The sequence below is a fragment of the Filicampus tigris genome, chromosome 11 (assembly GCF_054856515.1).
Source record: "Filicampus tigris isolate MCC_2025a chromosome 11, RoL_Ftig_1.0, whole genome shotgun sequence".
Taxonomy (NCBI): Eukaryota; Metazoa; Chordata; class Actinopteri; order Syngnathiformes; family Syngnathidae; genus Filicampus; species Filicampus tigris.
Window position 1 is genome coordinate 208,902 of NC_141227.1, and position 27,192 is coordinate 236,093.

The window sequence follows — 27,192 nt, forward strand, 5'->3', positions numbered from 1 at the left end:
CACCTTAAACATCACCTGCCACCCACCAATAAAGAAAAATAAGAAGAACAAGCAAGAAGATTCCAGAATCCCGCTCGTGGATAGCATTGACGCTGTTTTAGCCACAGGTGCTTCTACTCAACTGGCAGGTAAACCAGCTCAGTTGATTAGAAGTCCCTGTGGCTCAAGACAAAGTGTGGCAGGGTTTTTACTTTCTGAATTTCCCATCTCCGCCATGCACACTCCGGTGAGCGGTGAGACATCCAGCAAAGACGTGGCGAGTAGATGCATTTATTTTATGTTTAGGATGTGTTTGTTATGTTTGTTTTTGTGTGTTGTTCAGATCCTGTTTCTGGTGGCACATATTTCAGCCCAGTGTCACGCCTAGTTTAAGAATATAATAATGAAGGTAATGTACAAATATCTGTTTTCCTAACACACTGTCCATCCTTGTGTTTACTTACATCAGTTAAAAAAAACACAACAAAATGTTTCTTTGTACAACGCTCTAATCATTTGGGAAACACTTGATCTGACACCACAATATCAGTTTGAGTTGAATTATTCTTTTAAGTAGTCAAATTACCTGACGTTACAAAAAGTTCATTTAAAACCATGTTTGCATGTTTCATTGTAACTGTCTGGGCCACACATCTGGGGCCAAAGACTAGGAATTCGATGCTAAATCCGAAGATGGCTACATCAGGCTCCTGATAGGGATGGTGGCGGGAAGGATGCATGGAGAGCACAACAATTTGATGGATGGATAAATGCTGTTGTTGCGACCCACGTTGGGTCGTGGCCGTTTTATTTGTGTGTGTAGGAATGCGTGCGTGTGTGTGTGTGTGTGTGTGTGTGTGTGTGTGCTCTCCCCTGCTCTGCCCTGATTGTAGCCACCCAATCAGAACAGGGGAGGGTGACCAAATTAGTTAATTTGCTTCAGGTGTGACACCAGCACCAGTTTAAGAGGAACTGGGTTGCTGGTGTTCGGGGCTGGCTGTGGGTGATGCAGTCAGTCCCTGGGGCTGGCTGTGGGTGATGCAGACAGTCCCTTGTATTTTGATTTTGTAACCGCTGTCTGTTGTGTTAGTGCATGTTTTTCATTTACATCTTCCAACTCTCACACCTATGTTGGACCCCTCCTCTTTGCCATCTCGAGGAGGGTTTGTAACATAATGGGGGTTCCTCCAGGATCGAAAAACTAGCCACAGACAGTGTGAGGGTTGGTGGGGGTTGTTTTGTTTTATTATTTGTGTGGTGTGGTTTGGTGTGTTTTGTGTGGGTTTTTTTTTTTTTTGCAGTTTGGTGGAGATGGTGTTAAGCTTGGCTGCTTTTGGCGGCCATTCCGTCGGGCACCAGTTTTGTATTTTAGTTTATTTTGGGGGGAGAATCCCAGGCGGAGTGGATTCTCTGGTCACAGTTTGGATCCGTGTTCAGTATTTTTTTAAAAAGTGCAGTATTCCAGTTAATTTTTTTTAGCAGTCCCCCTATTCTCTGCATTACCGTCTATAGACCTCCCCATCATTCCACTTCTTTTATTACAGAATTTTCAGAATTCTTATCCATTTTATATTCCAGTTATAACAGGATATTAATAACTGGCGATTTTAATATACACATGGACAACATCTCGGACCCACTATCCAGAGATTTTTCAAACCTTTTAAACTGCTTGGATTTTAAACAGCACGTCTTGCAGCCAACTCACAACAGAGGACACACCCTGGATTTGGTTATAACCTATGGCTTGTCTGCTGGTGTGTCCTCTGTTGTTGACTTGGCAGTGTCAGACCACTACTGTGTCTATTTTAACATCGCCAGTTTTAACCATCTAGCAGTCCCGGTCAGAACAGTGAAGAAACGCTACCTATCTTCTGAGGTGGCTGAAAATTTTATCGAGATCTTAAAAAACACTCCTGCTGACATTTTACCTGCACCCTGTGATCTTATTGTTGACAATTTTAACCTACATCTTAAATCATCATTAGATTCAGTAGCTCCACTTTTAATTAAAACAACAAAAACAAAGACTGTACCCCCGTGGAGAAACAATGCTATCAAAATATCAAAGAGAAAATGCAGGAGTGCAGAGAGGAGGTGGAGAAAAAGTAAACTTACAGTACACTATGAAATTTTATGCGAACAACTGAAATCTTACAATAAAACAGTAAAACTGGCAAGATCTTCCTATTTCTCAAACCTCATTACAGTCAATAAAAACAACCCCAGGGTTCTCTTCTCCACCTTTGAACTTTTAACTAGTTCTGATTTTAATAAGTCCCCACAGAGACCAACAGATGCTCTCTGTGAGGACTTTGCAGACCACTTCAGAAGTAAAATCGATGACATAAGATCCAGTCTTTTAGCCCGTCAAAACACAAGTTTTAATAAACCCGGACACTCATATTTACATGAGGAAACACTGGAAAGTTTTGCCCTGGTTGATGCAAGGACACTTGTTCGAGTTTTCTCCCAGGTAAACCCAACAACCTGCCTTTTGGATCCAATTCCCACATTTCTTTTTAAGACATTTTATGGATTTTTTGAAGAACAAATTTTAAATATAGTCAATTGCTCTCTTCAGACAGGCGTCTTCCCCGCTGCCTTTAAAACGGCGGTGGTGAAGCCCCTTCTGAAGAAGAGCGGTTCTGACCCGAGCGTTTTTAATAACTACAGACCCGTATCCAACTTACCGTTTTTAAGTAAGATTTTAGAAAAACTGGTTTTCATCCAGTTGAATCATTTTTTAAATACAAATAATATTTTGGAGAAATATCAATCTGGTTTTAGAATGAACCACAGTACGGAGACTGCTCTTTTAAGGATCTTAAATGATATTAGGTGCACTGCAGACGTGAGAAAACTCACAGTCTTGGTGCTACTGGATCTAAGCGCTGCTTTTGATACAGTAGATCACCAAATTTTATTAAATAGACTTAAAAATCTAGTGGGCATCTCTGGTACTGTTTTTGACTGGTTTTATTCCTATCTCACAGACCGATATTTCTTTGTAAGTATGGATACTTGTTCCTCTAAAACTCATGAAATTAAATGTGGGGTTCCTCAAGGTTCGATTTTAGGCCCCTTACTTTTTAATCTTTATATGCTTCCGCTCGGGGATGTCATCAGGGGACACGGCATCAGCTTTCACAGCTATGCTGATGACACGCAGCTGTATATTGCCGTGTCTCCTGATGACACAGGACCCATTGATACCCTTTTAAATTGCATTTTAGATATCAAGTCATGGATGGCAGATAATTTCCTACAGCTCAATGAGGACAAGACTGAGGTTTTAGTTATCGGTCCCGAAGGTCAGAGAGAGAAGCTTTTACCAAAACTTCACATTTTTAATCCCTCACACTGTGTGAAGAACCTTGGCGTCATTTTTGACTCTGAGCTCAGTTTTATTCCTCATATTAAAAATGTAACCAAGATTGGTTTTTATCACCTTAAGAATATCGCCAGAGTCCGCCCGTTTCTCTCTCAGGCTAACACGGAAGTGCTGATGCATGCCTTTATTTCCTGTCGTTTAGATTACTGTAATGCCCTGCTCTCTGGCCTCCCGAAAAAGAGCATTTCACCACTGCAACTACTGCAGAATTCAGCCGCTCGGGTGCTGACGAGAACCAGAGGGCGGGAGCACATTACGCCAGTTTTGAAATTGCTGCATTGGCTCCCTGTGTGTTTCAGGATCAATTTTAAAGTACTTTTATTAGTTTATAAATGTGTTAATGGTCTTGGGCCATCTTATTTATCTGATTTGCTTTTATCATACCAGCCCTCGCGGATCCTGAGGTCCTCTGGCGCCGGCCTTTTATTTATTCCAAGGGTGAGGACCAAAATGCATGGCGAGGCTGCATTCAGCCATTTTGGTCCTCACCTTTGGAATAGCCTGCCAGAGGATGTCAGGTCTGCAGAGACTGTTGATATTTTTAAGAGGAAGCTCAAGACACACCTTTTTAGTTTGGCTTTCAACAACTTTTAAATAATTTATCTTTTCTTTTGATTGAAGATAATTCTATGTTTTGCTTTGAATGTTTTAAAGCACTTTGAGTTGCATTTTTATGTATGAAAAGTGCTATATAAATAAAATGTGATTGATTGATTGATTGATTAATGTGTGGTGGTTCTCAAGTTGTCAAAATAAATATCTGTTTATAACTGTAGTTGTTGATGCTTTTCCAAAAAATAGTCTTGGTCAAATATGACTCATGAATGAAGTACCTTAGGTTGAATCTGGAACCAGTTCTGGTCCATTATAGGGCCAGCTATGGTTATAGAATTTGGCTGAGATATGGGACTTATGTTACCCACATTGTGGATAGCAGATGTGGACCACTAAAGGACCATATTCTGGAACCAGTCTGTTTCATCATAGTCCAGAGTAGGGCCAGCTATGATTATATGATTTGGCTGAGCTATGGGCCTTGTGTGGCCCATGTTGTGGATACCAGATTTGGACCACTAAAGGACCGTCATTCATTGAGGTATGTGGTAACCATCACTGGGCCACACCTATTTTGCTATCTGGGTTCTTAAACATTTTTCTCAAGAATCTGCCGATACTGACTGGAATCCATGCAACCTTCGACTTCAACAAGGTTGCCAGTACCTAAACTGGCCACACAGACCCATAGCATGATGGAACCACCACCAAATTTTACTGTGGGTAGCAAATGTTTGTCTTGGAATGCTGTGGTCTTCATCTTCTTCATTCAAAAAAGCTGTGAATGTATTAGAATCATTTTCCACCCAACATCGTGTAGTTTCTACAAACTGGCGAACATTAGTGCAATTGTGCAGTCCTGCACCTGAGCTCATATCGTGCAATACCCAATATTCCCCACTACTGTAATACCGTGCAATACTCAACATTCCCCACTACTGTTAGTCTAGCTTTATTTTTATCCAATGCTGTTCCTTACATTTCACTACAGCACTGCAGCACTGTCGCTTACTTAGAGTATTTTTCCTCTATACAATGTACAGGCCAAAATGAGTGTTCCTCATACTTTTTATGTAGATGTATGTTGGTGTGTATATACATGTGTTTATACACATGTTACTGCGTATATTTACATAGGTTTGATCCTGAATGTTTGCCGTCAATGTTTTACATTAATGGCTACATTATGCCGCCGTCCCTGTGTGACCTATATCTTTGCTGCTGTAACAATGAAAATTTCCCCACTGTGGGATCAATAAAGGCATTCTTATTCTTATTCTTATTCTCATCAGTCCACAGCACCTTATTCCAAAATTAAGCTAATAAAGGCTTTAGCATACCTCAAGCGAGTTTGTTTATGGCATGTGTGCAGAGAAGGCTTCTTCCGCATTACTCTCCCATACAGCATCTCCTTGTGCAAAGTGTGCTGAATAGTTGAACAATGCACAGTGACACCGTCTGCAGCAAGATCATGTTGTAGAACTTTGGAGCTTGTCTGCGGGTTGAGTTTGACTGTTCTCACCATACTTCGGGTCTTGACTAGAACTGTGACTGTGGTCTTCCATTTCCTACACATCTCTGCCAGTTTTTACATTTTCAAATAATCACTTGCACAATGTGAGTGTGAATGATTGTGTTTGTGTGTCTGTGCCTAAAAAAACAAAAAACACGTTGGTAAACCCTGAATTGTAGCTGATTCTAAAAACATGAAACAATGAAGGCTTTAAATCAAGGATACCAAAGTCTGGTCCTCAAGGTCCCCTATCCAGCCTACTAGGATCATTATCAGGCTTCTGTAAAGCTTTCTGATGAGCTGATCATTTGAATCAGGTGTGTTGGAGGAGGAAGACACTGTCTTTCCTTATGTCTAAGTGCTCACACACAATGTGTGAATTGTTGTTAGTACAGGGTACAGCCCACTTTTCATCCAAAGAAAGCTAGTATACATGTGCACCTAACAGGATAAGTGGCATAGAAAATAGATGACTGGATATTGTTTTAGAAACACAATATACAGTGAATGTAGGACTTAATGCCTTAAATTTATATTTTGAAGACTACTGAAGACCCAGTTGAAATACAGTACTGCAGACAAAATTAGCATAATACAAATTGTCACTACATTTCACCCCAACAAATACTTCAGGACTAATTAGCTTACCTAGCCTTGAAGCAAGTCCCAGAAGCCATTTGACATCTTCTGTGTAGGGTGGGCTTCGGGAAAAATTGTTTGGATGGTCATTATGAGCTCTCCTTCCCAGCATCTCCAACGCTAGCATACCTGAGGAAAGGATGATGAAGATTATGATGATGATTATTATTATAAGTAGTAGTATTTTTAAACTTTTGTTCACAATGTTTGAATAAGCTAAAACAACACTCACCAACTCTATAGGCAGAATGGAGATAGTGCATGCCCTGTTGGCTGATTGGCTGGTGGTGGTGTTCTTCATCCACTGTGTAAGAAGTGCTAGCCAATGGACTTGGCTGGGAGGAAAGAGAGGAACCCTGAATGGCCTGTAAGCTGGAGCCAGCATGGATACCGCCAACTACAAAATGTTGTAGATGTAGAATAGATTTGGTTAAAAACAGTAACTTGCCTCAAAGGTGGCAGTCTCATACACACGCACACACACGCCCACACACCCCCACACACACACACACACACCCACAAACACACAGAGTCCTGACCTGCTACAGTGGTGCTAATTGGTAGACTGGTGTCAGAATGGTAGGGATAGGCAATCTGTGTCATGGATGACACAGAGATTGCGGGGAAGGTCACAGCAGTTGCGGTAATTGTAGGTGAGGGACCAGTAGCCACTGAAAAGGGGTAATGTCCACCAATAAAGGCTGGGTGCATACCCTGAGGGTAAGACAGAGACAAACAGCACTGAGAAAGGAAATATACACATAAGACATTTTACATTGCTATCTTCAATATATTAAGTATATCCGTTATAATTAATGTTTTTGAAAACCAGGGACATATTAAGAGTAATACTTTACATTTTACACTGTACTGTATCACCTACAACAAAAACAAAACAAAAATCTATTAATATGCTAAAGAGCATATCTCACCTGTGGGTATGTGCGTCCAGACACGGGGAAGACAGCGGGTCTTGGTGCATGCTGCAGAGGATGACCCAAGTACTGAGGACTACAAACTGTGGGCAGAGGGGTCTGGATGGTGGCATAGGGGTGAAGACCATGGGCATGAGCATGTGCCATAACCTGCCCTGACATGCCGTGGGACTGATATATGTTAGAGCCCACAGTGATAACAGGTATAATAGCTGCTGCTGTGACTGAATCTGTGACTGCTACCCCAGCCGACTCCACATTGGTTCCACCATCGAAAATGCCACAGCTGGTCTCTGGGGTCCTTCTGCTTACACATCCTTTGGCCCCACATCGTTCCGAAGTCTCTCTTTGCTGGCTAAAGCCTCCTGTGATTGAATGCTCATACAGCCAGTACCACTGATGAGCAACCTCAAACAATACCTCTGGATAAACACCTCCACCTTTAGCTGCTTCTTCGACTGCCATACATGCTTTTTCTAGCATCATGTTGTCCTGAATTAAAAAAAAGATGAGACAAAAACAAAGGACATAAACTGTTTTGATTTGCTCAAAATATTTTTTTTATAGTGAAATAAAATAAACATGAGTAACAATTTGTTTTAATGATGTGTTTAATAGGAGAGACAAGTTTTGCACATGAAAGATCCAATAAATCGATCACAGCTTTACTAAAATTAGAGTAAAATCATACTCACTATTCAAAAATATTATTCGGAACAAATAACTTCTCATATCTGATATATCTGTACAGTTGTACTGAACTTGAACTGTCTCTTGGCAGTTTATGATGCGCATGGGTCTTGGACATCCTCAACAACAGACTTCAACATGTCAGAGTTGGATATAATACATCCTCTACTCTCATCCTTAAGACGGGAAATCCACAGGGGTGTGTCCGAAGTTCCCACCACTTCTTGTGCTTCACCCACAACTGCCTTTATTTATACCACCAAAACCATCATCAAGTTTGCTAATAACACCACATTAGTAGGACTGATTATAGACAGCAATGAGTCAGCTTACAAGGAGGAAGTACAGAACACGACCAACTGGTTTATCCCCAACAACCCTGACATAAATATATCCAGGACCACGGAACTCATTGAGGATTTCACAATATCTGACTGGTGTATCCCCAACAACCCTGACATAAATATATCCAGGACCACGGAACTCATTGAGGATTTCACAATATCGGGGTAGTCTAGGCATTCCACTCTTTCCATCCAAGTGAAAGAAGTTGGGAACTTTAACTTTCTTGGAGTTATGTCAACCGGGCGTACCTGGACCATTAAAATATCTTCTCAGAAGGCCCAACAGAGGCTTTACTTGGGAGAGTTAAAGCATGCTCACCTACCCATTACCTGTTGTTGATAACATCTACAGGTCAACAATTTAAAGCATTCTGGTATGGTGCTACAGAGTGTGGTACCCTGCTTTTCACAGCAGAGGACAGGAAGTTCCAATAGTGGGTAGTGAAGGCAGTAGAGATAACCATTGGGCTATACTTTGCCTCTCAAAGAGATCAACACCAGCTAACTATAAGAAAGACTAGAAACAACACTGGACACGCACCCTTGTCTTCTCTGGAAAGAGACTTCGAACTTTCAAATCCAGGACAGCTTTTTCCACAAGGCCGAAAAAGCCATTGATAATGTAAGTACAGTTTTACTCATTAATAAACATATATGTCAAATTAATGGATACATTTAAATTACTGCTGTCAAACCGTCAAATCATGCTAACGGGCAGTATTTTTAATTTTTTTACTTAATCACGTCAAAATAATTGACGCATTTAACGCATGCACACATGTGCGTGAGTGAACATGGAAGAAAAGCACGTTGGCCCGCTGCATGGGGAATTGAAATTCAAAGAGAATAGAGATGGAACAATAAACAACCAGGTAGTATTTGCACTCATTGCGAGGAGGTTCAGTTTCACCGCAGCGATTCAAGTTTAAAATACCATCTCAACGCTAAGTATGCGTTTGTTGGGGGTTCCAGTTCCAGTGCTACACCTAGCTTGCGGCGGACCACGTTAACCGAATGCAGGCCAATGAGCAAGTCCACCTCGGAGAAATTAAAACATACAATTGCCGAATCGGTTTCAATGTAGACCTGTAGACCAATTAGCATAGTTGAAGACAAGGGACTCGCTAAAACATTGAGAGTAACGTCCCTCAACCCATCCTACAAGCCACCAGCAAGACGCACAATAATATAGGATCCACAACCTCTATGAGACAAAAGAAAGAAAAAGAAGAAAGAGGAGGCTTTAGCTCTAGCGGAATGTGTTGCCCCTACAGGCGACCACTGGACCTCAATGACTAACACTAATTATCTGGGAGTGACTACGCATCACATCACTAAAACATGGGAACTGAACTCATTTGCGCTAACTGTAATGAAAACAGAAGAACGTCACTTTGCGTCGGCATACGCTGAACAGTTTCAAACAGTAGCACGCAAGTGGGCTATTGAAGGAATAGTTCCATGCATCAGGACGTACAGTGCACGTAATATGATTGCTGCTGCTTTCAGTCTACCATATGACCACATGCATTGGGTTGCCCACATCATACAGAGAAGCATAACTGTGTGTCTTGCTGACATTGGATTCGACAGTGCGTTGTCCAAGTGTTGCAACATTATCTGTCATTTCAAGCACAGCGCAGCACACCTAGCGGAGTTGAATGCAGAGCAAAAGGAGAGAAAACAGAAAGAGGAGCCACTGATTCAGGATGTTTCAAGGTGCTGGAATTCCCCGTTGGAAATGGTTCAGAACATGACACGCAGTAAAGCAGCAATAAACGCCACCCTGGACCAGCAGCATAACAAGCTTGTTATGCTGACGCCAGCAGAATGGGTCAAACTCCAGAGACTTGAGACACTTCTAGAGCCCTGCCGGTAAGCATGTCATCATATAATGCAGTGGTTCTCAAACTTTCAAATTTCCACTGATATAATGTGACCATTCATAGTAGATTGTAGGCTGAAATTAAATCAATCAAATGAATATATAATTCAACCATTAATTGTAGGCTGAAATTAAATGAAACAAATTATAAACATTAAGATTACAAATTGTGTTCAAGAAACCTATCTTTCCTTTTCTCTCTCTTCTGTGTGTGTGTGGGGGGGAGGGGTATGTATGTGTGTGCATGCGTGTGTTTGTCACTGCAAGTACTGTATGTAACTCAGATCCTCAGTGGAGAGGCCTACATCTCCTGCTCCATGGTATTGCCTGCCCTCCGTCACTTGCACAATAAAATGGAAGTCTCCGAAGAGGAACCTGCGCATGTGGTAAAGCTCAAGGATAAATTCAAGGACGACCTAGCCTCTTGCCAGGAACACCTCAACCATGCATGGCTCAAGATTGCAACAGCATTGGATGCACGTTTTAAAAAACGTAAAGAGCCTGCCCAAGACAGAGAGAGAAGAGGTGTGTATCACCCAGAAGATCTCAGACTTCTGAAGATGAGCCACCCAAGAAGAAAATGAACCTTCTTCTACAGCTGGGCTCAGATTTTGAATCTGAGGAGGAGGTACAGCCTGATAGAGCCATACAGAGCAGCTGGGCTCAGATTCTGAATCTGAGGAGGAGGTACAGCATTACAGAGCCATACAGAGGAACAGAGCAGAGCCAATCATTAATATGAAGGACTGCCCCTTCCGGTGGTGGTCATCTCATGCAGTGGCCCATGAGAAGCTGGCCTCACTGGCTCGTAACTATTTAACCACTCCTGCATCCTTGGTTCCATGTGAAACACTTCTCAGTTGCAGGTCACATTGTGAACAAGAAGAGGACAGCTTTACTTTCAGTAAAATGTGAAGAAGTTGGTTTGCCTCAGCGACTGGCTAGAGGATGAGTACAGAAGACATTTAAATGTGTACACTACACACGCATGCACGCACACACCCACACACACACTGTTTGCACATATTTGAAATAATACTGTTCTGTTTCTGTTCTGAGGTCCTCTTGTGTTTTTATTTTTGCTGCGAAAAAAAATACGGCCTACTACAGAATGTTAATCTTAATGCCATCTCGTGGATTTATTGTTCTAATAAACACAGTACCGTATGTTGAATACATATATATATATATATATATATATATATATATATATATATATATATATATATATATATATATGGCGGCACGGTGATCGACTGGTTAGCACGTCCGCCTCACAGTTCAGAGGTCGTGGGTTCGATCCCGGCTCCGGCCTCCCTGTGTGGAGTTTGCATGTTCTCCCCGTGCCTGCGTGGGTTTTCTACGGGCACTCCGGTTTCCTCCCACATTCCAAAAACATGCATGGTAAGTTGATTGGATACTCTAAATTGGCCCTAGGTGTGATTGTGAGTGCGGATGTTTGTCTCTGTGTGCCCTGCGATTGGCTGGCAACCAGTTCAGGGTGTCCCCCGCCTACTGCCCAAAGACAGCTGGGATAGGCTCCAGCACGCCCCGCGACCCTTGTGAGGAGAAGCGGTACAGATAATGGATGGATATATATATATATATATATATATATATATATATATATATATATATATATATATATATCCGTCTTGTCCTTTATTTTTCCATTCCAACAATAATTTACAGAAAAATATGGCATATTTTCGAATTACGATTAATAAAATTTTAAGATGCGATTAACTCGATTTCAATTTTTAATCGTTTGACAGCCCTAATTTCAATCAATTCTATATTTTTGAGACAAGGTAGTAAATACAATTAGGCTAGGGGCAAGGACTGTTTTTGCAACATCAGCACTTTATCCTGGGCAAACCTTAAAAGCCACCGTAATAAATGTCATAACAAGTGTGATAAATATTGGTGGAATTAATACAAAGACCAAAGGCCTCCCAAACTTAAGTTTACTTCTTCTCTTCAAGTCAGACCAATTAGTCTTGCTAAAACTCAAATGGTTAATGCTTTGGCCTGTCAATGCTTGCTGCAATTTTACATGAAGGTGATAAAGCAAAGTGTATGTTGCACAGTAACAATGCATGCTCTTCTCCATATTTCCATTGGGCACTAAAAGGGGGGTGGCGATTATCGAGTGGGTGAAGAAATGCAGCGTCCCTTTTTCATGTCACATCACATCAGCTAGAAAGTTCACAGTGTATATCAATGAATTATCATGAAACCATTGTCATAAGTGTTGATATGGTATGTTTACATTATTTCACGCTCCCAATATAGGCTCATTTTGAATTTTACAAATACAGTAAATGAAACTATCACAGCCATCATTCAAAATAACAGTCAACTAAGAACAACAATGGTTAAAACAAACATTAGAGCACCTGTTCTTTACACTGCACCAAGGCTCTCTGGATCTCATTAGGATTCAGAGCATGTGCATGAGGCAGGCAGCTCAGAGCCAGTTCCGCAGCTGCACGGACCATGTTGAGGTCCCTAGCTCGTGATGCGCGGTCAGCCAATGATGCTACTTCTGGAGGTGTGAGGTGACCATCCCAACACTCCATCAAAATACTGAGGGCAGCACTGCCGATCTCCATTGCTTGACCTGGAAGGGTATGGTATGAGCGTGAAGCGTAAATGAGAACATCAGTCCTCAAAATTAGAGCAGCAATTGAAAACCGACCTTCAAATTGTGTATTGGTAACGTGTACACAGTACACAAAACTCACTTAACTCATGCGTGGGCACACATTGATAAATACAATGCACTGAAACACACCAGTAATCCAGGACACATGTGATGAGTAGGTTCTGGACAGCCAGTTGGGAGAGACAAAGTTGTGGAGACCAAGAGCATACAGGCCGATCTCAAAGGCACATAGATGAAGGTTTCTATGAGGTCCCTGGTGAGCTCCACTAACAGAAGGCTGGGTGAAAATGGAGGTAGATGAGTTTCCTCCAGCTTTGATGAGCACCGTCTTGGCTAACTCAAAGTAAAAGTGAGCTGCGGCCTCCGATGGCTGGTTGGGCACATGAGGCACATGGCAGTCTGGACGACGCCCTTTGTACCTAAACACAGAGCACACAATTAAACATTTTACGCTAACCTAGCAATAATTTTGCAATCTAGCTAAATGTAGATTCAATAAATTGTATTGAAACCAATCCCATAAAAAATATTTTCAAACATCCACTAAATATTTTCAATGTAACAAATTTTGTGAATAAAATTTTCTTCAATCTGATAACGTGAATTTGGCTTTAGCTGATGTTTTGAATGCATTAACATTTTTGTGCCATCTTTCACACATACAGACAACAACACATAATTTCCATATCTGTTTCTAAACTTGCTCAAATAGCAGCTTTAAAATATTTGAGCTTTGTCTTATACAATCTATAGCATTGCTTCCGTTTTATACAATACAATACAATTTTATTTACATTTGCATTTCATAACAGCTAGAGCTGTAACAAAGCACTTTACAAACAATACAATAAAGTAAAAAAAACAATAAAAGGCTTTGACACATGTATTAATAAATATATAGATATATAAATAATATGAAAATATAAATAAAAATAGAAATAAGTAAAGCCAATAGATTAACATAAAACACTATATACAATTGACACAGGAAAAGAGCCGAAAATTTCAGGTCTGATCAAAAGCCAGAGAAAAGAAATGTGTCTTCAACCGGGTTTTAAAAATGGACAGAGAGGGGGCATGCCTAACAACCAATGAGAGGTCATTCCAGAGGGAAGGACCAGCAACAGAAAAGGCTCGATCCCCTCTGAGGCTCCGCTTGGTCCTCGCCACCTCGAGCAGCGCCTGGTCCTCAGACCTGAGGTGCGTAGGAGTGGAGGATCTTGGCGAGGTACGCCGGGGCGAGGCCATTTAATGGTTTAAAGACAAATAGGAGAATCTTAAATTGAACCCTGAAATGCACTGGGAGCCAGTGAAGGGAGGCCAGAATTGTTGTTATGTGCTCAATCTTCCGAGCGCCAGTTAGTAGGCGGGCAGCAGCATTTTGGACCAACTGGAGACGTCTGAAGGAGGCGCTGACTCCAAAATAAAGTGTTTTATCTTGCAGTAATCTCCTCCCCCCCTGGTATTTACTTGATTCATGATTAATTTTCTGAATTCATTGCTGATATGGTGATTCACGCATAATAAATTAATCATGGGTGACCTCAATATTCATATGAGTTCCCCTGTCGGAATTTCTCAGAATGGCATTTCAGACAATAATTCATACATTCTGTTTCATGCAGCTAATACCAGAAACAACCCATAATAATGGTAATACATTACATTTGGCACTAACATGGGGCATCGCAAAATCAAATGTAATAAAAAAATGGTAAATGGTAAATCAGCGTACTACTGTATACCATTGTTCTGTCTGACCTTTATGGATACCACTGCTATGTCTGACCATTATTTCATACAATTTGAAGTCTTTACCCATTGCCATCACTGTGACCACAAGCAGTGCTATTGCTCCCGTAATATTAGTTCAACTAATACTGCACTCTATTATATAATTATCTCTATTATCAGGACTGTGTCTTTTTCCATCTCCACAATATTGCTAAGATACATCCCATTCTATCTGCGAGTGACGCAGACATCATAGTTCATGTGTTTGTTATGTCTCACGTTGACTATTGTAACGTGTTGCTTTCTGGTCTTCCAATGTCTAATATTTAAAGCCTTCAGTTAGTACAAGAGCATTCTCCATTCAGTCTCCAGTACTCTGGAATGCCCCACCTGTGAAAATTTGAGCAGCTATCTCATTAGAAATGTTTAAATCACAACTTATTTTTGTGCGATGTCATTAACTTAATTATACGTTGGCCTGTTTTACTGCTGCGACTCCTCTCACCCCCACTCCTCCTCTCCTGCTTGGTGAGCGGGCTTGGTGAGCGTGCTATGTCAAGGATGGGCAATTGGTGCAATACTCTGAGTGGCCCCTTGATTCATTTTCATTTAAAAAATAAATTGTGTGTGTATGGGGTGGGGGATTTTTTTTTCTCCAAAATATCTTTGTCAAAAAAAATGATATAATAACAATGATACATATACATTAAGTATTCCCACCTACGGACCTCTGTCAAACGGAAATTCCCTCACCCGGAAAAAAAAAACCGTATGCATTAAATTTTCTACTCCTATATTACATTAACGATCGATTCCTGACAACGGAAGTTCCGGTATCCGGAACCCGGACCCAATAGCGTAGCCCCCAGTGAGCGCAAACACAAGAAGTCCACGCTCTATACTAGAGAAAAACTTTGACCGCTCCGCTATCATTGGATCAAACGGAAATTCCCTCACTCTGAAAAAAAAATATGCATTAAATTTCCTTCCATTATATTACATTAACGATCGATTACTTCCAACGGAAGTTCTGGTACTGTATCGGGAACCCATAGGGAAGCCCGCAGTAGCGTAAACTCAAGCAGCTCCCGCTCATACTATGGAAAAACTCTGCCCTCTCCGCCATCATCGGATCCAAAACGGCGACATGTTAGTTACTTCTTTGGCATGCGTTTTACTGAAATTGCGAAAGATTTTAAATTTATTCATTTACATTTTCATCTGTAGTTCATTGCATCCAAACGAAGAAGAACGGTAATGACTGTGAGAGAGAGTGAAATGCATCCGATTATGGGAAGCTGGACACAAAGTAAAAAACATCTAGGAGACACTTGGAGTTGGAAAAACTCAAATCTACGAGAAGAGTCTTGATGTAAAGCCACTGTCCAGCAAGAGAGCTATGGAGATGACATGAAAAATGCTTTTGTGTGGACAAGCATCCCCAGACATTAGTGATGATCAACGGGACAGTTTCTTGCAATTAGTAGCAAAACTGTATGATACGCAGACAAACATTTTCATACAGCAAAGAATGAAGCCAACACAACACAACACAAAATAGACTCATTTTCTCCCAAGTCTGAGAAAAATCAACACTAAAATACAGTACAGTTTACTGTAGTTAAGTACTGTACTGCATTGGTGTTACAGTATTTACAGTATTTGGACCATCTTTGTTAAACTGTACTGTATTTTGTTCATATACGTGTACTTTATAGTTTAGTTTTTGTTTCATAAAAAATTTGGGGAAAATATTTTTGGGGAATTATATTGCTTGTATTGTTACACATGTATTTTGTTAACATACTTGCACGTTTACACAGGACATGTACTGTAGTCGTTTCCCACATAAGGAAATTCTGTATAAGGTAAGATTGAACAATGCAAATATGATTCATTTCTAGAGAATACTTACTGTACTGGGATTTTTGTTCTTTTTTTTTAAACATTAATTTACAAATTAATAGGAACACATCTGTTCAATGAACAGGTACAAACAGGTATTATGCATATACACAAACAAAAATAAAAACCCACCACAGCGTCCCCCCACACCTTGCCCCACCCCGGCTCGACATAACATGGTCAGCATGGTAAATTGACTATACAGAGTTAGAAATGTAAAACAAAATACATTTAAAAAAAAAGAATCAAAACAGGCACATATGTAAGTGGGTAATAGCTTCAAACTATTGAAGTAATCTATTAGGGGCTGCCATTTTTTTTTTTAAAGCCCTCAGTGAACCCTCTCAAAGTGTATTTAATCTTCTCAAGTTTCAAGAAAAACATGGTGTGTGTTTGAGCCACAAAGAGATAGAAGGAGACTTGGAGGACTTCCAATGCAGTAATAAATAACATCTTGCCAGTAAGGAAGTGAAAACTCTAATATCCTTTTGAAAGGCACTTAATGCAAGAGAGGCATCAGGTACACCAAATATAGCAACCAATGGAGAAGGCTGTAAATTCGCCTGGAGTACAGCAGACATATAGTCCCAAAATATCCGGTCTAGAAATTAACAAGGTCGGGACAAGAAATAAACGTATGACTAAGGTTACAGGGAGAACCTTGGCATTTGTCACATTTATCCAGGACATCTGGATAAATTTCAGAGAGTCTGGATCTTGAAAAATGGACCCTATACAGAACCTTAAACTGGATGAGTCCCTGATGAGCACAAGAGGTGTTAGATTCTATGCTGTGTCTGGACCACTCCCAGAAATAATCATCAATCTGTATATCCAATTATTTTTCCCATGCAATTTTAATTTTGGCATCTGACTGGTTGCCTAAGGCGAAAATGTAATGATAAATGCCAGAAATCCTTCCCCTCTGCAGTGAATTAAGTGAGAGCAATCTTTTCCAGGACTGGCTCAGTGGTAAAAAAAGAAAATTAGGATAAGTTTTGGAGATGAAATCACGAGCCTGAAAATAATGAAACAAATGAGTCTGAGGGAGGTCATAAGCATCAGACAAGGCTAGCAAAATGATCAAATACATACATACAGACTATTGAATTGTTTAATACCCTTGTTGTTATGATACTTGTGTCTGGGTTTGGGTCATTCCTTCCTTGATGTTGCTAACCACTTTGCCCTTTATTTGGTCACAAAGGGTTAGGTGTGATTTTCTATATGTAAGTTTGAGTTACTCACGTTACGTCGTCAGAACGTTTCGCCTTCCATGCACTGCTCAGCCTTACTCAGAATTTTTGCAAATAAAGATTTTTACTTTTCCATTTTTGTCTCCTGTCTGCTTTTGGGTCCAATTCATGCTCCATCCGTGACAGTACGTTTTGACCAGCCATGGACTCATCAGACTCAGATGACACAATCCACCAAGCCCATGAGGGCACAAGCCTGAGGAGGTTATGGACTCAATTCAGAACCATTCCACAACCGTCAACTCAATGGCAGCTCAGTTGACATCCAGTGCTCAACTATGGACTTCATCACCTACTCCAGCCCAGCCCTACACCTCCAATCAGGGAGCTATCGACTGACCGACTACTGCAGTGCCTTTTCACCGGGAACCCAACATTCCCTCACCTGAACATTACTCAGGAGAGGTAGGAGCTTGTGGTCGATATCTGTTGAACTGTTTTGGAGCAACAACCTAGCGCATATTCGGACGATCACGCCAAGTTGGCCTACGTGGTTAACTTGCTTCAGGGAAGAGCAGGAAGAAGTGGGCCAATTCCTTGTGGGAGTAAAGTCATAGACATTGGAATCATTTGCTTCTTTTCCTGAGGAGATGCACAGAGTCTTCGATCAGCCCTTCATTAATGAGGCATCAGGCAAACATCTGATGTCATTACATCAGGGCTTTCAGTCAGCTGCCATCGAGTTCAGAATTTTAGCCTCTGAAAGTGGATAGAATGAGGCTGGACAACAAAACAGCTTTTGTTTGTGGATTGTCCGAGGAGCCAAACGACAGCAACCAGATCCTGGCTCAGGCCCTAAGGATCGGCTCTTCGTCTCAGATTCCGTCCGCTCTCAAGTCCTGCAATGGGGACACTCCTACAAGTTAGCTTGTCATCCTGGGGTGAATCAAACCCTCCAGTTCCTGAGGCAAGGCTTCTGGTGGCCCCGAATGGTCCAAGATGTCGGGTGTTTGTCGCTGCTTGTGTCGTCTGCTCACGAGGGAAGTCCTCTCACCGTCGCCCCATGGGGCTCCTTCAACCTCTGCCCATCCCCAGCTGTCCCTCGTTCCACCTGTTGATCGATTTCATCTCTGGTCTGCCACACTCGAATGGAAACATGGTCATATTTACCGTAGTGGACCAATTCTCCAAGATGGTTTACTTCATTCCACTTCCCTCCGCCCTTGAGACTGCCAGATATCTTAGCGAATCACGTCGACATTGTTTCTGACCGGGGTCCCCAGTTCACATCCCAGTTATGGCATGCTTTCTGTAGTGCTCTGGGGGCATCCTCTAGTCTGTCTTCAGGTTGTCACCCGCAGACCAATGGACAGTCAGAGAGAGTCAATCAGGAACTGGAGTAAGCCCTTTGATGTATCTCGGCCTGCCATCTGGCCTCCTGGAGCCTACACTTTCCATGGGTCGAGTAAGCCCACAATTCCTTCACTTCCTCATCCACAGGTATATCTCCATTCAAGGTCACTTATGGGTATCAGCCCCCACTATTCCCTTCCCAGGAGCAAGGGGTCGCTGTTCCCTCTGTCCGCGCCCACCTGCGCCAATGTCATGCCGTCTGGAGACATGCCAGAGCTTCCCTGTCCTGCACAGCCCAGCGCAACCGTCACCTGTCCCGGCCATCTGTCCGTGACCTTCTCCTCCAGAGTGATTCCCGCAAGCTTGTCCCCAGGTTCATTGTGCTTTTTGAAATTGAGAGGGTCTAATGACCATCTGCCGTCCGCCTAAAGCTCCCTGCCTCCCTCCAGGTCCATACCACTTTTCATGTCTCGCTCCTGAAGCCGGTCTCCTCTTGCCCACTCAGTCCTCCTTCCGAGCCCCCTCCTCTGCCACTAGAGATTGATGGTCACCCGGCATAAACTGTTAGCAAGATTTTGGATGTACGTCGCCGTGGTTGGGGCTTTCAGTATTTAGTTGACTGGGAGGGTTACGGTTGTTGCTGTTATGATACTGTGTCTGGGTTTGAGTCATTCCCTCCTTGATGTTGCTACTCACTTGAGTGACTCACTGTTACATTTTGCCTTCCATGCACTGCTCTGCCTTACTCTTAATTTTTGCATATAAAGATTTTTACTTTTCCATTTTTGTCACTTGTCTGTTTTTGGATCCAACTCATGCTCCACCCGTGTCACTTGTCATGCCACATTAAAAATATTGGGTCCGAAAGCAATGGAGAATATAAGTGGTTGTTTTTTAATGGGCCGAGGAGGAAGCATCTATAAAGTTAAAGCGCTTCCAAAACTGATACCAAATCCTGAGAATTGATAACCACTGGGTTGTCTGTATACAATGAAGGTTTCAAGGGTAAAGAGGAATACAGAAGGAAGATCCCCTACAGGATGATAGTTCCAGTCTACACCACGAACAATAAGGAGCATTCAGCCAGAAGCTAAGTTTGTGTACATGAGCCGCCCAATAATAAAATTGAAAATTAGGTATTGCCAGACCACCACTAAGATAACAACTTTGCAACAACGTTTGTGAACTCTAGGTGATTTCCCGTACCAGACAAAAGAACCAATAATCTTATCCAGGGAATCCAAAAAAACGCTTTAGCAAAAAAAAAGAGGAATTGAGTGAAAAAGAATAGACATTTTGGTAATATATTCATTTTTACAACACCAATCCTGCCAATCAATGAGAGGGGGAGATTACTCCACCTTTGAATTACTATAACATCTAAACCAAATATCTTCAAGACTGCAAACATGTACTCCCACTCCACTCTATCGAAAGCTCTTTCAGCATCCAATGAAATCATGACCTCTGGGGACTCAGACGATTTTTTAGCATACAATGTCATTAAAAAAGTATGCGTATTAAAAAAAACATCTGATGGCTCTTTTACAACAGCAATCCTGCCGATCAATGACAGGGGGAGGTTACTCCACCTTTGACTTACTGTAACATCTAAACCAAATATCTTCAAGACCGCAAACATGTACTCCCACTCCGCTCTATCGAAAGCTCTTTCAGCATCCAATGAAATCATGACCTCTGGGGATTCAGACGATTTTTTAGCATACAATGTCATTAAAAAGTATTGTATTAAAAAAAAACATCTGATGGCTCTTTATGAAACCATTTTGTTCCTTGGATGTAATACAAAGGAGAACTGTCTCTAAACGAAATGCAATTACCTGAGCTAACACCTTCACATCAGCATCAAGCAGAGATAAAGGTCTATAAGAGCCACACGAGGTTGGATCTTTGTCCCTCTTAAGAAGGAGGGCGAGGGTGGCTTGTGTTAAAATGGGTGGCAATGAACCATATTCGAAGGACTCATTAAATGCACGTCATGCAATTCACTTGGCATTTTTACAGAACGCCTAAAAAATGCCTCCAAAGTAAATTTGAGGCTGTACTTGAACCATTTGGAGTATCAGCGTAGTTTTGGTTTCTTTTTGAATATAACACTTGGAGTTTTTCTCCTCAACTGTCAGAATCGTTTAAAGTGCCACTGGCACTGAATTATGAACGTTTGACTACATAAAAGAAGGCAGAATTTATGTCCGCCTATTTTTTTATTTTTTTATTTATTTTTAAAAAAAATCTGCCTGGAAAACTTTTTAGTAGGGTGGTGGACTGTATAACGCAACAAGATTACAGCTCGAAGGTTCCTCCAATTCCATTTCAAATTTGACAATAATACGACAGAAAATGAGAATTTTACACAAGTTTTATGAAGGACAGGTCCAGGTGAACCAAAAGTGTGCCATTTGGGTGATCCAATTGCATCCATGTTCACATGCTGCTATTTGGGAATCCTTCAACATACAACATTTTCTAATGAAGTTCTAATGAAAAGTAAGACTTGGGGCTATTTTATCCTACATCCAGATTAAAAAAAAAAAAAAAAACGCAAAAAATTTAGACTTCCGGTTTGGCGAGCGGTGAAATGGCTGCCGAGAAAAAGCACTCCCAACATCAAAGGTTAAATTTGCCCACAACGACTCGAATAAGTGACAAGAGGGAGTTAAAGTTAGAGGTATTGGGCTGTGAGTATGCCGAAAGCAAGGAATAAGAAATTATCGCAGATGGAGCTATTAGAGGAGGACGCCGTTCCAGACGGGAGAACATAAGGATCCACGGTGTAAAAGAGGGGGATGAGGAGAATTCGCCATCGATGGTGGTCTATGTGGAGCAATTGCTGCTGAAAGGTATGGACCTCCCCGAAGCATTTGAACTGCGCATTGAAAGAGCTCATCACGCGTTAATGCCAAAACCACCCGGAGCTGCTTCGCCAAGGTCTATTGTCGCAAAGGTGGCAAGCTATAGAATGAAAGAAGAGTTGTTGAAGTTGGCATGGCAAAAACGGGGCTTCCGACTGTACAGGAAAAGAATAAACTTGGACCACGACTACGCACCCGAGGTGACGCAGAGAATATGTCGAGGCAAAGAAAGTCCTTAAAGAAGATAATACCAGGTTCCAAACTCCATTCCGAAGTTAAGAGTCTTCTACGCAGAAGGAACGGTGTTGTATAATTCAGCAGAGGAGGCAACTGAGGACACGGAAAAGAAAGGGCTCCCGGTGCAAGTCATCAAACACCCGGGATTCGGTACTGGAGAAGATACAGCACTTCACCTGGCATGCTGGAAGAAGACCAAACAACCACCAAAGAGGGAGAAGGATGGAATATAAAGGCTTCCCTTTCAAGTTTTCGGACGAGAGGACACGGAGAGAACATTGGATAAAGGTCAAAGCATACTGCACGAAGGAGGTAACCCGGACTGTTTTGTTTAGGTTATAATAGAGGACTTAATTATATTCTGCATTCTAGAGTGGTATTGTAAAGGCAAAATTGCGAAGGAAAGAAAAGGTCGGTTTTTCTATGCTGTATTTTTTTTTTTTTTTTTTTTATGAGGGGGCAATTACCAGGAAAGAGGGACAATAACCGGTGTGGATATACAGAAATACTGAAAGGCCCAACCCCACTATTTGGGGGGGAATATACCTTTAAGCCCAATTACAACCAGGGCTATCTATGCAAGGGTCAATATGGTGACCCCACAGGTGGAAGTCTTTTTTCGGTTTGTAGAGCTTTGTTATTTTAATTGTTTTGTTGCTCTTATAAGAGCGATGGTTGCTGCATTTATGTGCAGCTGTTGGGGTGTAACCATTGGTTTAGTTTGTCATTACCATTTTAGAACCAAGTATGCAGGTGACTAATGTAGAAACATACAATGTAAACGATCTTATTAATTCTATAAAGGGAACCAAAATATTGACAAAATTGAAGAGAGACAAAATTGAAGTTGCTTTTTTGCAGGAAACACTATCGGAGGCAGAACATAGAAAACTACAACGGCTGGGCTTTAAATACCAATATTCATCTAATAATGCAGGTCACAGACGGGGTGTTTCGATATTAATGTCTGGTAAAACTTGTTTTTTGCCACTGTTTGTGAAGAAAGACACAGAAGGAAGGTATATTCTTGTAAGGGGGAAATTGGGGGATTCGATGATTACATTCTTTAATGTTTACGCTCCACCGAATTCGGAATGGTTATTTTATCAACAGGTGTTCAATTTAATAATATCTGAGGCACAGGGGATTCTTAAATTTGGGGGAGATCTTAATTTAAGACTGAACCCAAAGATGGATACCTCCAAGGGTGACATATCCCAGCCGAGACTGAAACAGAAAATCTAATTTGGTTATGAAATATATTGGAATAATAGATATTTGGCGAGAACTAAATCCTTCAAAAAGGGACTATACTTACTATTCTAATGCACACAGGGCCTACTCAAGGATTGATTACCTTTTTACTTTTGGCAAAGATTTGAATAGGGTTGGTGGGTGCGGCTTTGGTGTCATGGACCTTTCGGACCACAGTCCAATATATTTGAAAATACATTTAGAGCAAGGCCGGAGACAGACTAGGGAGACAACATGAAAAAACATTAATATACTGAATCAAATGAAGGATCAGATTAAGAAGGACATTGTAGAATATTTAGAACATAATGACAATGGAGAGACTGCTCCTCCCATATTGTGGGATGCAGGTAAGGCCGTATCCTCAGAGGCAAATTAATAGGAAATGGTACTTACTTAAAGAAGAAAGGACAAGAAGAGATGGATGGGTTACAAAAGGAACTTGATATTAGAACAAAAACACAAAAATACAAATGATTCCATGATTATGGAACGGATCAATGAAAAAAAGAATAAGAAATGAGATTTACAAAGACATACAAAAGAAATTGATTTTTACAAAGCAGAGATATTATGAGGGGGTCGGGAAAGCCAGTAAACTATTAGCTTATGGACTGAAAAAACAGCAAGAGGAGAACACAATTCACAAAATAAAAAACTCAGTATCAAGAGTTATGCATTATAAATTAAGTGAAATATATTGCTTTGGACAATATCGAAAATTATATACCCAACCGCAAAAGCACGGGGATGGACTGAAAGACTTTTTGAGGGAAATTAACTTGCCTAAATTAACTGAAGAGCAGAGAAATAGCCTTATAGCTAAAATCACAGTAAAATAAATTAGTTCGGCTATAGCACAGCTTAAGCCTAACAAGGCACCAGGCCCATATGGTTTCCTAGGACAGTGGTATAAGAGTATGGCAAAGTCGGTGACACCAATGCTGCAATCAACATTCAATTGGATATTGGAGGGAAACCCTGTTCTTCCCTCTTGGAAAGAGGCAGTGATATCACTGATCCTGAAGGAAGGGAGGGATAGAGAGGACTGTGGCAATTACAGACCTGTAAGTGTTTTGAATCAAGATTACAAAATGTTCACCCATATACTAGCCAAAAGAGTAGAGAAATTACTCCCAGGGATTATTAACCTAGATCAGACGGGTTTCGTATGAGGAAGACAAACCCATGACAATATTAGGAGGACCATACATGTCAATAGTCATATAAAGGAGTCAAATTTGGAGGCAGTGTTAGTGGGGCTGGATGCCAAAAAGGCCTTCGATCGTGTAAATTGGTCTTTCTTATTTGGAGTGTTGGAGAAGTTTGGATTTCATGATACATTTACTAGAATATTACAAAATCTTTACTCGTCTCCGAGGGCACGATTAAAAATCAATGGAGGACTTTCACAACCATTTCTATTAGAATGGGGAACAAGACAAGGATGCCTGCTGAGCCCCCTTATTTGATATGTACATAGAACATCTAAACCAGTGGATCAAAAGTAATGAAGATTGTTAGGGCCAGAAGGAACATATGTTGTTTTGGACATAGGAAATAATGTGGACATGTTGATCATGATTATGTTTTTTTTTGTTGTACAATTGTGCTGCATTATTACTGTTGTTGTTTTTGAGTTGTCTGTGCTGCATGGTTTACTATGGTTGGTGGTGTCCAATATTCTCACTTGTCACAGTACGCCTTCCTGAGCAGCATATTTGTATAGATCCTTCCCTCTATAGACCGGAAGTGGTAGTGCAGCCTGGGATCTTTAAATTAGATAATTATGGCACCTGAGGGTGTGTGAGACAGAAAGCCAGGCGGAAAAAGTGTTTGACCACACACACATATCTCAAGATGACCGAACCATCGTAAACCATGACGACCGATTTGAAGTTTAAGCTTTATATCTTTATTGTTTGGTTTGGAGGATGATGGGGAATGTTTTGAATTTTTGTTAACTTTTTGGATCGCCATTTGTTCCACTGTGATCAGTGCGTCAACAATCCTGCTCAAGTGGCTTATTTTTGAATGGATGGAAGGCCACTACAAAGATATTAAGGGAATAGTAATGCAGGGTGGCGAACAAAAATTGTCTTTGTTTGTTGATGACATATTGGTGTATTTATCCGACCAAGAACAATCTTTAATACAACTGTTCTCAATTTGAGGAAAGTACGGATTACATTCATGATATATATTGAATATCTCTAAGTCACAGTTTCTGGGTTTTAATTATACACCCTCAACTACTATGAAAGCAATATTTTATCTGAGGTAGGATGCAGACTCAATTACTTATTAAGGGATAAATATCCCTAAAGACCTGACAAAGTTGTTTGTCACTTAATTATCATCCCCTGAAGGAGAGGATGACGGAAGATATAAGCAGATGGAACCTGGTGCCTTTCCTTGGCTTCAGCCCACGGGTTCAATCAATAAAAATGGTAATTCTACCAACATTTCTATACTTGTTTCAGTCACTTCCATTGAAAAATACCAGATCAGCAATTTCAAGATTAATGAAACCATTAATTTGTTGATGCAATCCAGATTATTTTGCAAGATGGAAGGAGATTGAAACCTCAATGACAGAGGTCCTTCCAATTCAGGCGGCAATAGGGGATATGGATTTGGCTAACAATCTGATGGAATTGGGTAACCCATGGATGTCTTTTTCAATTAAGCTTTGGAGTGGGTGGGATATTGGGGAACACCTTAAAGAAGCTGTTAAGGAAATGAGATACAATACAATACAATGTTATTTATATAGCACATTTCATAACAGCTAGAGCTGTAACAAAGCACTTTACAAACAATACAATAAATAGAACAAAGACAATAAAAGACTGTGATACATGTATTAATAAATATAGACATAAATAATACATAAATATAAATAAAATATAAATAATGAAGACAATAAATTGACATAAAACACTACATAGAATTGACACCGGAAAAGAGCAGAATAAAAATTTCAGGTCTGATCAAAAGCCCGAGAAAAGAAATGTGTCGTCAACCGGGTTTTAAAAATGGACAGAGAGGGGGCCTTGCCTAACAACCAATGGGAGATGATTCCAGAGGGAAGGACCAGCAGTTAAAAAGGCTCGATCCCCTCTGAGGCTCCTCTTGGTCCTTGGCACCTCGAGCAGCGCCTGGTCCGCAGACCTGAGGCTGCGGGAAGGTGTGTAGGAGTAGAGAAGCTCAGAGAGGTACGCCGGGGCCAGGCCATTTAATGACTTATAGACAAATAAGATAATCTTAAATTGAACCCTAAAATGCACTGGGAGCCAGTGAAGGGAGGCCAGAATTGGTGTTATGTGCTCCATCCTCCAAGCTCCAGTTAGTAGGCGGGCAGCAGAATTTTGGACCAACTGGAGACGTTTGAGGGAGGACTGGCTGACTCCGAAATAAAGTGCATTGCAGTAATCTAGCCGAGATGTAAGGCATGGATGACTGTTTCTAAGTGCTGATGGGAAAGGAGGGGCTTTACCTTAGCCAGCTGTCTAAGGTGAAAGAAGCTCGACTTCACAACAGCGCTGATTTTCTGGCCCAATTTAAGATCACTGTCCATTTTAAAACCCAAGTTTGAGACTGTTGGCTTTAGATATGAAGCCAGGGGGCCCAGGACAACAGGGTGGGACGGAGACGAGCCGCTGGGACCGAACACCATAACCTTTTCATTGAAATTTAGGAAGTTTAGTGACATCCAATCTTTGATGTCCTCTCGGAAGGACAAATGTGGTCTTAAGGAGGAAGCCTCTTTTTTGCTTAGCGGGATAGATTTGACAGTCGTCCGTATAGCAGTGGAAGGAAATGCTGTGTTTTCTAAGGATGGAACCCAGGGGCAGCAAATATAGTGAGAACAGCGATGGCCCCAAAATAGAACCCTGTGGAACACCATACAATAGAGGGGCAGAGCGGGACTCAGAGGAACCTAGGCTAACAGAAAAAGTCTTGCCACCCAAATCGGATCCAAACCACTCTAGAACGCATCCACTAATGCCTGCAAGACTTGATGCAAGATTTAAG

The 27,192-nt window shown here is 41.2% G+C and overlaps 1 protein-coding gene and 1 long non-coding RNA gene across 7 annotated transcripts in view; one reads left to right on the plus strand and one right to left on the minus strand.

Annotated features, from left to right (window-relative positions):
• zswim8 (zinc finger, SWIM-type containing 8) overlaps positions 1–27,192 on the minus strand; it is a 331,437-nt gene that overhangs the window by 39,299 nt on the left and 264,946 nt on the right. For all 6 annotated transcript variants that reach the window (XM_086044801.1, XM_086044798.1, XM_086044797.1 and 3 more), the window contains 6 exons: positions 12,732–13,021; positions 12,334–12,557; positions 7,013–7,507; positions 6,620–6,794; positions 6,313–6,477; positions 6,090–6,209 (listed from right to left, as the gene is read on the minus strand). In XM_086044801.1, coding sequence (XP_085900927.1) covers positions 6,090–6,209; positions 6,313–6,477; positions 6,620–6,794; positions 7,013–7,507; positions 12,334–12,557; positions 12,732–13,021 — 1,469 coding nt within the window. The remainder of the gene's footprint in view (positions 1–6,089; positions 6,210–6,312; positions 6,478–6,619; positions 6,795–7,012; positions 7,508–12,333; positions 12,558–12,731; positions 13,022–27,192) is intronic.
• On the plus strand, positions 69–17,973 carry LOC147139367 (uncharacterized). Its single transcript, XR_015088613.1, has 3 exons — positions 69–226; positions 323–388; positions 17,624–17,973. It is a non-coding gene; the product is annotated as an uncharacterized LOC147139367 (long non-coding RNA).